General features: G+C 26.4%; 1 protein-coding gene across 8 annotated transcripts in view; it reads left to right on the top strand.

The window, feature by feature from the left end:
- LOC107439027 (tyrosine-protein phosphatase non-receptor type 9) overlaps positions 1-14,122 on the top strand; it is a 28,817-nt gene that overhangs the window by 8,128 nt on the left and 6,567 nt on the right. For 4 of the 8 annotated variants that reach the window (XM_087167420.1, XM_071182918.2, XM_087167421.1 and 1 more), the window contains exons 6-13: positions 600-724; positions 826-931; positions 2,119-2,229; positions 4,816-4,842; positions 6,798-7,166; positions 7,956-8,215; positions 8,995-9,155; positions 13,473-13,702. In XM_087167420.1, coding sequence (XP_087023546.1) covers positions 600-724; positions 826-931; positions 2,119-2,229; positions 4,816-4,842; positions 6,798-7,166; positions 7,956-8,215; positions 8,995-9,155; positions 13,473-13,702 — 1,389 coding nt within the window. The remainder of the gene's footprint in view (positions 1-599; positions 725-825; positions 932-2,118; positions 2,230-4,815; positions 4,843-6,797; positions 7,167-7,955; positions 8,216-8,994; positions 9,156-13,472; positions 13,703-14,122) is intronic. The other 4 variants (XM_087167423.1, XM_043054746.3, XM_087167424.1 and 1 more) reach the window with 1 other exon arrangement.

Below are 14,122 nucleotides of genomic sequence, written 5' to 3'. Positions count from 1 at the left end.
ATAAGATTTTGTCTTAGCGATTAATTTGTGTGTTATGAAATATTTCGTAAACATAATATAGTATTATATGAATTTTTGAAGCTTATATTTCGTAATACAGTACAGAACTTCTTATCCTGAAAACCGGAACGAAATTCCATAAATTTTCACCCCATTTCTGGATGAGAAAAGAAAGGGAAGAAAGTATATATTTCTGTATATGTTTTTAATTTCATTTTTTTCTCCTCTTTATCTTATTAAACTTATGTATTATGCATGACTTCATCATTTTTTCTTCTTTTTAAAACTATTTCTAAATAATATTTTTAAAGTTAAGTTTGATAAACAATAAAAAAAAAAGCCGTTTTGTACCGAACCAGAAAACCGAAAAAATCAGTTATCCGGAATCGCGATGGTCCCGATCGTTCCGGATAATCGGTTCTCTACTGTATATTGAAAAATTTAGCCTTTTTTTGTTTTTATTTTCTTCATATTTTTAAAATCTTAAGTATTATTTAATGTCATAAATAGAAGGAAACCTTTTTTTTAAAAAAATATTATTCAGTGATAATTAGATTATATTTAAAAATCATATGTTTACTTGAATATATGTTACTTAGCCTGTTAGAGACAACAGTGGTGCTGCTATAGCTATATTTACTGCCAGCAAGCATGTGCCAATGGAAACATCTCATCAGATCACTCTACAAGGTGTTATATACCAACTAGATTGTGCTTTAGAGAGGTATTAAAACTAATATTTTATTCACATTCAATTCTAAAAATTGATATATAGTTGGAACATACCTGTTGGCTGTTTCCTAATGTAAAATTTTCATATTACAGCATAGAAACTCAGAGACGTGGAATTGTATTTATTTACAATATGACAGGATCAAGGTATGCTAATTTTGATTATGAGTTGAGCCAAAAGATTTTAAATTTACTGAAGGTAAGTTTAGATGGGGTTTTTTTCCCTACGATTTTTATATTAATTCGAACATAATTTAGTTAAGCTATGGTGTTTCATTGGCTATGGTTTCAAAGCTATGAAGCTTCATTTTATTTAATCATTTTTATTTAAGTCATTTTTATTGCTGTTATACTATTTTTATTTATTCAGGCTTAATATTTTTTAAGTTTCTTATATTTATTAAAGCAATTTGTGCAATATTGAACTACTAACTTTCCACACTGTAATGAAATAACAATTACATTATCAATTTTTTTTAAATCGTTCAGAAGCTCTTAATAACATTACATATTTATCAGGGCTTCACTATAAATTTTTTGGGTAATTTAAATATCAAGATGTTTAAACTTGTATCAAATTTAATGTAAAGTTACTACAGCTACAGCTTTTTACATTTGAGAAATCTTTGTTGCTAAAAGAGATAGAAGTTGGTAGGTCTGTTTATATATACATTTCTTCTCTGCTTTAAATTTTGAACGTTAATAAAATAATAATGTAAATAAACATTATTATTGTTATATGCCATGAAAAATAATAGTCTTTATTATTTTAAAAAAAATTTTTTCTTCAATGAACTATTGTAATGCTCACAATTTCAAATAATAAGAGAGCTAAGGTTGGGCAGAATAACTAATGTAAGGCAGAATCTAGGTTACATATAAAATGTGGCATCTATTTAAAATATGTCTTGTAATAGTAAACTTTTTTTAATAAAGGGGGAAAATTACTTCTTCATTTTTCGTTTGTACTTCTTCATTTTTCGTTTGTAATTCTTAACAAATATTCCTCACTTTTTCATGTCGCTTCCGTAAGATCTGTTCAAGACCTGATTTAACAACTTAGGTAAAAAATAAAATCTAGCTCCTTTTTGAGCATAAGTTTTCTACATTTTACTTTCGGTTTTATTCTATATCTTTTATTTGATTACAGTGCTTTAGAGCTTTTTTCCAAGAAAATTATTTTAAAAAATATATGTTTAAGGAAAGCATTAAATTATGTGTGATTTCATAGAAATTAATTAAATAGAAATTTTAAAGTTATTCACATTACAAAATTTGGCTGTGTTATATTTAAATATTGATATCTACCACATTCTGCGTTTTCATTCAAATTTGTGTTAGACTATTCTGTTTTTTATTTATTTATATTTCGAATTCACAATCCAGGGTGGTTATCCTGCTCGTCTGAAAAAGGTTCTTATAGTTGCTGCTCCATTGTGGTTCAAAGCACCATTCCGAATTTTCCAACTATTTTTAAGAGAAAAATTAAGAGATAGAGTAAGTATTGAAAACTTTGTTTTCGTAATTTAGACGTAGGATTGTGTGTACTTAATTTTGGATTTCAGGTTAATTTTTTTATGTTTTGTTCTTTAAAAAACTTGAGTATCATTCTATGGCACAGACTCTCTGATGAGGAATAAATAATAAAAGCTTTGCTTTATAAAGGTTGCGAAATAACACATAACTTAAATACCATTAAATTTTTATCAAACATTTAAAGCAAAAAATCTATGTAACCGATAATTTTGTAAAGATTATTATAATTCATGACTATATGTTTGTCACTTATATATTTAAATTTTTTTATTTTTGTTTAAACTAATGCTTAGAAATTTTTTTATCATATACAATGCAGTAATAAAATTTTTCAAAAACCTAAAATTTTTTAATAATATAAAACCTCTCACTCTTTAAATAATGTATTTTACATGATAGTATTGCTGTAATTTTAAGAAAATAAAAATTTCTAACAAATTTTAAAATACTGTGCACAATGACTCACATTCTATTTGTATTATGAATTAATATTAAAAAAAAAAAGAATCGCTTGTTTAATCATGAAAATTATATAAAGATTAATGTCATATTGACTATATGTTTGTCTTGTAATTATCTTTGAGTGAAATCTTTTGAGTGTTGCCTCTGTCCACAACCTTTCGTTCAAGGGTTTCTTGAGGGTGTTCTCTTGTCTCTTAGTGTTAAAGTCTAGGAAAAATCTGCATTCCAATTTTTATAAAAAATGGTTTGAAATTAACTTGGAATTTTTGCACAATTTTGTTTTGCTGTAAAATGTCTTGTAATCTACAAATTCCTTGATGTGCCATATTTCATTAATAATTGTTATTTTGAAATGGGATAAAACACTAAGTGCTTTGTAAAATTAATTCGATAAATGAGTTAACCGCATTTGAGCTATCACTTTTGGACTGTCTCCACAATCTCCTAGATTTTATTGACATTTTGTGTATTGGTCACTCTTGATAAACTAAGTAATTGTACCAATTTTTAGTATTTTGATTTGAAAACAGTCCTATTTATAGACATTTAAATAACTGAACGTTTCATAGAGAATGAAAAACTTGCATATATGTATAAATGGTTGCAACCTTTTCCTAATTGTAGCAGAAAAAATTTCAAATACCTCTGCAAAGATAAGAAATAGACCTTTCAATTGATTACCTTTATGACCTTTCGAAGTTAGGCTTTTTATTTTTACAGCATGTGTTTAAAATTTCTAGCCTAGTGTCTATAGGAAAGGGCAAGAATTGACGAAATTGAAATACTGTGTAAAAAAAAGTGATTTGCTGTTCAATGCATGCGACAAATATTTCTTTGGAAGAAAAAAATATATGTTTCATATTTACAAGTACAATACAAATATTTTATAAAAAATCAACAGATTTGGCACATGGCTGATTTTACATGATCACTACAATTTTTAATCAATATGCAAGTAATAAATCTTTTAAATAATCAGTTATAAAAATGTGATCCCTTTTTACAACTTTCCAATTTTTATATATTAGTTATTTACTCATTTCTCAAAACCTTATGTAAAAAAAAAATGAATTGTTTATCTTTATGTTTAATCAAAAATAAAATATTATAGTATTTAGTTCATATCAGTTATTATAGTTTACTAACTTAATAACAAAAAAATTTCAAAACTTTTTATATGTGACAATATTTAAGTTATTTTATTAAATAAAATCTGTAAGTAATCTAAGCAAACCTAAATAAAATAAAAAAAAGACATCGACTAAAAGAAATAAACCAGTATTTTGTTGATAAATCTTAAAAAAGGTTAATTTTCATTATGGTTTGATGAACTGAAATTGTCGTCTGCTATGTAAAAAGTTACTGCAGTTTGCTAAGTAACAGTGTGATTTTTTTTCCTCGTTTAAAAATTTATAATTTTTAGTTAACATTGATACCAAAGTGGTAATTTTTATAAATTCTAAACCTTAAACAAAGAAACTTCTGTTGATAAATTGTATAGTTAAATCTTATATTATCAATCTATTAATTTTATCTGTATATTTTTTAAAATCCTTTTTTTTTCTTCTTGTCCTATTTGTTGTTGCTCTAATAATGAATAGATTAATCATCCCAAGTTTATCTGTTACATAAATAAATTTAAAAGAAATCCTGTATATTCCTGTAATAATTTAATACAGTTTAATAAACAAAAAAAGAATGTTTGCATCATGTATAAAATTATAATTTCATATTAATATAAAACTGAATGTTTGTATAATTTTCCTGGTAGACGTAAATAGACGTTGTTCCATTTGTCTGTTTTGCATGGAATATTCAATAAAATTTATTGTGATTTACATTTTTAAGTTTTGTGGTTGTTCCCTTCTCCTGAAATGGATATGAAACATAGCATGCTTCTTGAAATGACTTGATGGAAATTTTGAACTTTCATTTATGATTTTCAACTTTGTCCAGGATATTTGCTCCCTTTCTGTTTTCTCCTTCCTTTGTGAACTTTTGCACGAAATAGGCAGTTGTGTTTTAGAAAAAACTCATTTAACAGAAATTGTGTTTTAATCTAATTTCTTAAAATATTTCATTTAGCAAACTGAAGGAGCAGCTGTGCAGAAGGTACAAAATGTTTTTCTAATTCATGAAATGTGTGTTTTGGTATTTTATCTCCTTTCTTTTGATGACATGAAGTTAGCTTCAAGATTTAAGTATTTGCATATAGATATTGTCATACAATCTTAATTTGCCCTCATATTTAGTAGTTATTTAATTTTTAAGAATAGCATTGAAAAGCATACATGTTCTTATAGCCAACTCATGTTAACTTTTAACAAAAGGTTCAGGATATTTTAAAAGGAAAATGAAAATATGTAAGAGGGCTTTCAGTGAAAATAATTTTGAAAATGTAATCTTTAAAATTATAATTTTTAACTGAAATTATTTACTAACACCCACTAGTTAAATAATGTGACAAAACTGAATGCAAAGTAAAGAAAGCAAATAAAATTTAAAGTAATTATTGAGCTTGCTTTTTTTTTTACAGTTAAGGGTTACATAGCATGCAAGTTAGCTGATATTAAAAATTATGTGTAATTAGCAATTTCAATAAAATGTAATAAATACTAACTTTACCATCTGCTTGTTAATGCTTATTTCAACTATCTGCCACTGAATTCTATTTTCACTTACTTCATATTAGACTATACATTTTAGTTAGAAATGAAGCTTATCAATATTTTAGTACTTTTCCTGTTTGCCATTGCAGACAATAAAGTCGATAATGCAAACTTACTAAGTGCAAGTAAATTCAACTTTAAAAAAAAAGAAAAAAATAGACTGAATAGCCAACATTATTTGTGCCAGTGAAGTGGAAAATTACCAATGTTTCACATTTTATGACAAGGGGACCAAAACAAACCATCCTGCAATCCTTCAGTTATATAAATTAAATTATGACAAAGAGGATAAGTTCGTTACAAATTGCATCATAAATTAGTTTTTAAATTGATATAGCAATGATGATCAGTAAAGATCAAAGTGTCTTTCTTTGATTTGATGAAAATACAACTTTAATAACTTGTTAAGTTAATTATTATTTTTTTAAAATAAACATTAGCTTGATAATGCAGTTAGCATAGCTCTATATTGCAAATTGTAGTAGTACAGTAAAATTTGAGTTATTTTACTTTAAAAATATTTAATTCTTTAATTACCTTTAACGACCTTAAACTGACAGATCCTTTTATCTTTCATATAAAGTAATGAACTCTTTAGTATTTAATTTTGTCATAAATAAAGCAAAAATTTACTTAATCTACTTGGATAGTTTTGTGCTGTACCTTTATTTTAATAGTCAGACTAACAAAATAGTAGTTCTTACTTTTGCACTACTTCATTAAGATCACTAATGAAAAATTGTATTAACATTATCATATCTTGGCGGTAGTATTATAATATAACTGCATCATAAAATACTCAAAATCAAAAACATGTTGAATGTTTTGTGATTAGATTATCTAGTTATAAACTTGAAATTCAATAACTAGATAACTCTTAACTTACCGTGTGTGGAACTTAGCAGTAGGTCTTAGAACTAGACATCTCTTAAACTATGTTGAAACATAAGTTTTTTCAAAGCAGGTGCTTCATAAATGTCTGCCTATAATACTTTACCCTCAATGTTAATAAAGGTATTACCCATTTAATGTTGATAAAGGTATTACCTGTTTAATGTTGATAAAGGTATTACTTGATTAAGATTATCAGAACATACTTATAAAATAGAAATCTCTCTACTGTCCTGTAAGTACCATCACCACATTCTATCACCAAATCCTATGCATTGTTTTATCTTAATTCATATTTAGCAATTTCTATTACATATTTTATATTTTATTACATTTAGCAGTTTCTATTACATATATGTGACATTTTCGACTAACAATAAAAAAAATATGGAATAATTATATTTTGATTCCTCAAAGTAAAATTGAAAAATTATGCATCCATATAGCTTTAAAAAAAATCAGTTCTCTGTCAAATTTATACACACTTTTAAACTTGAATCATTGCAGGTGTTTATGATAAGTGTCCCACAACTATGCCTACATGTTCCAATTGCTTCGTTACCTTTGGATTTGGGAGGTTCTTTCCATGTTGACCACAAACTGTGGCTGCAACATTGCTTAAAATCTACCCTTAATCGTAAGTCCGAAGAAACATCTAACTCACCATTGAGTCCTAGTCCCATTTTGAATGGGACTTCTTTTAATGGCAATATCACTGATTTGAGTGCTTTCCAACTCCAAACTTTTAATGACCTCGAGATGGATATTGATGAGACGAGTAGTGACCATCAAAATTCCATTCATGAGAAACACAATTCTGAAGAAAGAGAAAAAGAGGTAGAATACTTAAAGGAGAATTTACTTCAAGATGCAATTGTAAGTGTTTGAGTGATTTTTAGTTTCCTTTTTTTTTTAAATGCATTCTTTTTCTTAATTTATTATTAGTATTTTGTTAATATTAAATATTGAAATTTTTTTGTTTGTTGGATTGAAAAATTTAATCTTTTCAAGGTGAATTTTCACTGTTCAAAATGAAAAGGAAATTTTTAATGTATGTTTCATTTTAAAAAAATTACTTTAACCACTTTTTATTTATTTTTTAGTAAGATTTTTTTCTTCTTAAATTTTCTCTTGTTCTAAATATGATTCAATTCATTATGTTTTTCAATTTATTATGATGTGTATTCAAGGGTCTGTCTAGGTTTTTCTGAGAGGTACTTATTTTGTGAAAATTTGGACATAATTTGTGAAAAATAGAAAATTATATTAAAAAATCAACACAAAAATATGGTCAAAATATGGATTTAGCGTTTCTTAAGAGATACAAAAATAAAATTTTAAGAAAAAGTTTTTTGTGAAATTTCCTAAAGTTGAATTTGTGAAGGCACCCCTAAACGGTAGTAAATTCGGCCTGGACAGACCTGGTAATTCTTAAAATTCTTCTTCTTTTTTTTTTTTTTTTTTTTTTTTTTTTAAAGCTGAAAGACTTTAACAATCCCTGTAATTGGTTTTACTAATCAATTTTTTTTTTTTACTCTGCAGAAAAGATACTTTCTTCAAAAGTTTGCTTAATATTTTTAAGAATATTTTTTATTACACAGTGCATATTTATAAATTTTCTGACAACAATAGAATTTTAATAAGTCTTTTTTTTTTCTTTTTCAGAAAGATTCAGATGAGCCATGCCCCTTGACACCTGAATCTGTTGTGACAGATTTCACTGAGGAAGATGACAATGAGAAGCATTTGTCCAGTAGCTCTGCCTCTCTTTCCATTTGGGAAGATTCTGCTCAATCAGACACTGGAGGAGGAAGAACTCTGGAGGAGTTCATAGAATACCTCCGTACTAAAGGTAGAAAAGGACTATATCATGAATATGCAGAATTCAAGGCTGCTCCACCTGATGGAACATTTGAAACATCAAAGTAAGTGATCTCTGTATTTTAGGAAGTAAAGGATTTATGTATAATAAAATTCTTTTTTGAATTTGTTGTTTGAAAAAAGACATCGATCCCACTTCTGAAAATTATTTATTTTAGAAAACCTTTAAATGCAACAAATATTTTTTGCATTTAAAGGTTTTCTGAACTATTCTATTAACTATTCTAAAACTACTCTATCCATAAGCAAGAGCGTAACTTTACCTTAAATCATGTTATTATTCCAATTCCAATTGTTTACTTTATTCCAATTGTTTACTTTGAAAAAGAATAATAATTGAGTCTAGACTTTTTCATATTAAATAAATTACATGAAAACCTTGTTAGGAATTCTAAACAAAATTATATCAATAGATATATTTCAGCTATTGCCACCATCGTGATATTGGTTGCAAAATTATAGAGCCCTATCTTCAATGACCATGAAGATTGTTCATTTAATGCAGAAAGACTATGCTAAATCTATTTCTGAGCATACCAAATTTAGTTTTATTGTTTATTTAAATATTAACTCACAATTAAGTAATACAAATTCTGTATTATAAAGGGAAGGGTAAATAAAATAATTTCCGTTTTGTTTGCTAAGATTTATGTAACTTAAAAATTTTTGTTTATTGATTGTATCCTTTCCAATTTTACATTATTTTTGAGTAAATTTATTATAAAATAACTAAAAATTAAAAGCTATTAAAAATTTAAATCAAAATTCACTTAATTTGTATGCAAAAAATGCATGATTTTTTTTTCTTTCTGTTTCTTTTCAGGTTAAAAGCAAACCAGCCCAAAAACCGATACACAGATGTCCTCTGTTATGATCATAGTAGAGTAAAGCTTCCTATTATGGACGATGATCCCAATTCAGATTATATCAATGCAAATTTTGTTGATGGTTATAAACAAAAGAATGCCTTTATCTCATGTCAGGGTAATTTAATTGCTTTGTTTCCAGTTGTTAGAATTAATGTGTTTATGAAATATTCCTAAACTTTAAATTATTCTATCCGAAATAAAAAAAAGTTTTTTAATTTATAATGTCACAAATTAACTGCTAGCTATTACAATTATTTGTAAAAGTGCTTGAATTTCCTTGTTTTTATTGTCATTATTTAATAAGTAAAATCATTTCTCTTAATTCTTAAAATCATTTCTTTTTTAATTCTTTTTTTAAGACAAAAATATATTATATTCTGTTAGTTGAAGCAGCTACCTGTTGCAATCTCTCTATATTAAAAAGCAGGGATAAGATTCTTCCGCGGATTTGCGGATTTCCGCTTTTTTTTTAGATTTTTCCATTTTTCCCGCTAATTTCCGCGGAAATTTTTTTGAACAAGTTAAAATATTTTATGAGGATTTTAATTTTCCGCGGAGCGAAGGCATTGAAGTCCTCATTCCTCCCTCTGAAGTTTCTCAAAAAATCATTTCCTTGGGATAAAACTGGTTGACCTTACACAGAGATGAGATTTTTTCGCTTTTGCCTTTCGAATTTCAGCCTTTTTATCAAAAACTCGGATTCTCTAAAAGTTTCGTTTTTTCTTAAAATAAATATCCCGATTTTTTTTTTTTTTTTTTTTTTTTTTTTTTTTTTTTTTTTTTGAAAATTCAATCGTTGAAATAAAATAATCATATTTATTTACGATTTTCAAAGATAAACAAAAAATTCAAACTGCATCCTAGCTGCTAACCCTTCCGTATTTTTACTTATTTTAGCTATTTTCTCTTCACAGAAAATAAGATTTTCCGTATTTTTATTCGTCCGTCGGATAGCTCGTATTTTTGCAATTCAGACGTCATCAATTCATTCTGGCGTGAAAGCAAACGAAAAAAAAAAAAATAAATAAAATAATAGAGGTGGATTTAGGGTGAAATTATTTATTTGCTCATGCACTTAATCTTGTAAATTTTTATTTATTATGTCTAAACAAAAACAATACAAACAAGCCTTTTAGAAATCACAAGTCCAGTCTCTCGCGATTTTAATATCTATCATCGATTTCTTATTTACCTGATTTAAAAGTTGCGCTATGCGATTCTTATTTACGCTATTCAAACATCGCACATTAGGATTCTTAGTTACGAGATTTAAAAATCCAATATCGCGTTTTGCATTTATGCATTTTTAAAATCGCTATTATATTATCAAACATCGATTTTCGTATTTGCCTGATTTAAAAGTTGAACGTTGCGAGTCTTATTCAGGCGATTTAAATATCGTACATTGCGATTCTTATTTACGAGATTTAAAAATCCAATATAGCGATTTGTATTTACGCGCTTTTAAAACCCTATGTAGCGATTCGTATTCACGCGAGCTTAAAATCCTATGTCATGACTCGTTTTTGCGGTTGTAATATCAAACATCGATTTTCGTATTTATACGAAATCCAATCCAATAAAGTAATTTGTATTTACGCTTTTTAAAACCCTATGTAGCGATTGGTATTCATGCGAGCTTAAAATTCTATGTCGTGATACGTTTTTGCGTTTGTAAAATCAAACATCGATTTTCGTACTTAAACGTGCCTTAAAAATTAGACATTGTGATTTGTATTTATGCGGTTTGAAAATTATGCATTGTGATTCGTGTTTACGTGCTCTAAAAATTACGCATCATGATTTGTATTTCTGCATACTTTAAAATTCTATATAGAGTTTCATATTCACGTGATTTAAAAGCCTCATAGCGGGATTCATATTGTCTCAATTTAAAAATAAGACATGTGATTAATATTTATATATTCATGCAATTTTAAAATTAATCATCAGGATTTATAATCACATGGTTTACAAGTTTAAGGATCTCACTCTTTTTGTCAATTTTTTGTATATATATATATATATATATTCATTCTTGGATTTCCTCTTTTTTACTTTCTGACTACTCTCATCCCTGAAAAAGTCAAAAGCACGGCTGTTTCTGATATAGAACTTTTTGATACATTTTGTTTTGCAATTCTTAAAAACTTGAAATTATTAAGATGTGTAGAAAAGTATGCAGAGTGTATCACAGAATTAAAAAAAAAATGTAGCATGATAGTTAGTTTGAAAATTATAAGCTATCAAACTTGTATTTAAAAAGAAATTTTGCAGCTAAAGAGATGAAGTTTGGTATACTGAAAGGGCCATTTTTAATTATAAACTAACAATGTTTTTTTTTTTTTTTTTTTTTTTTTTTTTTTTTTTGAAATTTTTATATGTTTGAAAGTTATTGCAATTTAAGATGGTGACTAGGTATTTTGTAGTAAAGAATTTTATTTATCTCTTTGTAGATTTTTTTTTAATGTGTTCATGCTAGAGTTGACGTTGAAAGTAACAAAAAAAAATTAGAAAAGATTGATGTTTCCAAATATATCTTAAACTTTATATTGAAATTTTTAAAAATATAAAAAACTTAATTCAAGAATTCAATAGAGAGATAGAAACTTATTTCGATTTAAATTGTTGACACAATGACATAAGGTTGGTGTGATGCCACAATAGGTATTACATATTTCCTAGCCTTTATAATTTCTTTAATTTCTTACACTTATCTTTTTTAATCCTTCTTAATCAAATTTTAATTAATTTAAACCAATTATTTAATTTTTATTGCATTTTATAAAAAGCGTATGTAAAATATTTTGTTCTTTTTATAACAATCAATGCAATGGCTAACTTTTTATTTCAATGCTAATGTAAGACTCATTAATTCACTGTCGATTTATAACTTTTTTTTCTCACCACAAAAATTTTTCAGTTACATGGTTATACTAATTCTCACATTCTTTTTGGTGATTCGCTTTTGCCAAATTATTTTCAAATTTAATATTGATTATAGGATGTTGGCTTTATTTTTGGATTTGTTATCTTTCATTAAATCACCTACCATAGATCTATGCCCATGCTCCTAATTATCTGTTGGGAACAATTCAATCACTTTTTAATTTGGCTCTTGATTAGACCGGTCATGGGGATTTATCTCCCATGGCGTGTTTTTATTAATATTATTATGCAAAATTTATTTCGCTTGGAAAGTCTTATTATGGATAAAATATAATTTTGTATCTCAAGCTCTACAAATACTAAAGTTTCATTATAATTATGATCCAATTTACATCTTCAACTATTATTTTCATTATCCTGTTTTTCATCACATTCTTTAATTATACCATACAACTCCAACCACGACTTATTTTTGTCATTATAGTTAATATTCTACTTCTTTAATGAGTAAAATTATTTTTTCAACAAACTGTTCTTTACTTTTTTGGAAAAATACCCATTTTAAAAAAGCAATAAATGCGAAATAATAACGTGCGCTGGTGAGAAGTGAGCTGAGCCTCCTAGTTTATTTGAATAATATTGATTATGATTACTCCAAGATGAAGTCATCAAAATCATATTGTATACAAATGAATTGCATGCAATATTCTGATTTGTTTAATTTTTTTCTATCTTTTGAACCGAAATAGCTGAAATTAAAATTTTAATAGTTTCCTTTTTTTTTCAAAGTGGTAAAGCTTGATTTTTAAGTGTATATTGTTAATTTTTGAAGAGCTTAGTAAAAAATCGTGATAATTAGTAGCATTCTGAAAACACTAAAGTTCCTTGTATGAAAGCAATTTCATCTTGACTGTAAGTTTATTTGCCATTAGCTGTTTAATTTATTAAATATTTTTCAGTGTGTTCTTTCACTTAGCTGTTCAATTATGTTTAAAGACAGCTTGTGGAGATTGAAGCATAAAACTCAATGTTTATAATATATTTAAAATTTTTTTTAAATCTTTCAATAGCCATTAATAATTTAATTTTAAAATTTTAAGCAATTTTAAAATTTTAAGCAATTTTATAGATATAAAAAAATAAATATTGTAAATATTGTAATATTGTAAAAATAAATATAGTAAATATTGTAAGTGCTCTGCTTATTGATTTAATTGAAAAATATTAATTAGTCATTTATTAGGTAAAATCTGCTGCAAGGTTATTTTAATATTCTTAGATTTTATAAAAATTAGTTATGTTTATTGGCAGGGGCAATTTAAACAAAACTTTTCCTGTCAATCATATTTTCTTAATTGAAAAACAGTAAAGAAAAACTGGTGTTCAGTGCCAGAAAAATAACCATGCTGTAAATCAATAATGATGTTGAACTTAGAATTCAAGCTCATTATAAATACTATTTACATTTATAAATATTCTGATACGAAATTTTTGTAAGAGTTATTGTTTTGAAAGTAATTTTTTTAAAATAATTTCCTTTTAGGCCCTCTTCCAAAAACATTTGCGGATTATTGGCGCATGATCTGGGATCAAGAGAGTCATGTAATTGTTATGACTACCAAAACTATTGAAAGAGGAAAAGTAAAGTGTGGTCAGTACTGGCCAGCTGAAGAAAATTCATTGCAAGAATATGGAGAGTTTGTGGTGTTCAACAAGAAAGTAGAGAATTTCACCGACTATATAGTCACGAGTCTTGAGTTAACTAATAGGAAAGTATGTTAAAATTTATGTAAGAAAAATAAATGTTAAAAAGAAATTTGCTAATCCAATTTTTCAAAAAATATTTAGAATATTTACAGTAGTAGTTTCATTAATAAGGATTATCAAAAATGTGCTGGTGTCATATTTTTAAAATTTTTTTTTGTTTATCTACAAAAAAAATTGCGTGATAAAAATAGTAAAAAATTATTTAAAGTGTAGCCATCAGATATGCATACTTTGGTAACCTGACTTTGTTCACTCCAGGGCATAAATATGTATTTTTTAATTCAGTTTAATATTTAGCTTCAAGGTGTCCAGCAATAAGGAAAACCGGGACTTGTCAGGGAATTTACTGATGTTGAAAATTTCCGGGGATTTCTCAAAAATTTTAGTAAAACAGAACAATTTTAAAACAATTCGTACTTCACTAAG

Source organism: Parasteatoda tepidariorum, chromosome 7 (genome assembly GCF_982258835.1).
Source record: "Parasteatoda tepidariorum strain Cologne lab strain chromosome 7, Ptep-v5.0, whole genome shotgun sequence".
NCBI classification, from domain to species: domain Eukaryota; kingdom Metazoa; phylum Arthropoda; class Arachnida; order Araneae; family Theridiidae; genus Parasteatoda; species Parasteatoda tepidariorum.
This window is presented reverse-complemented; position numbering and strand designations above follow the sequence as displayed.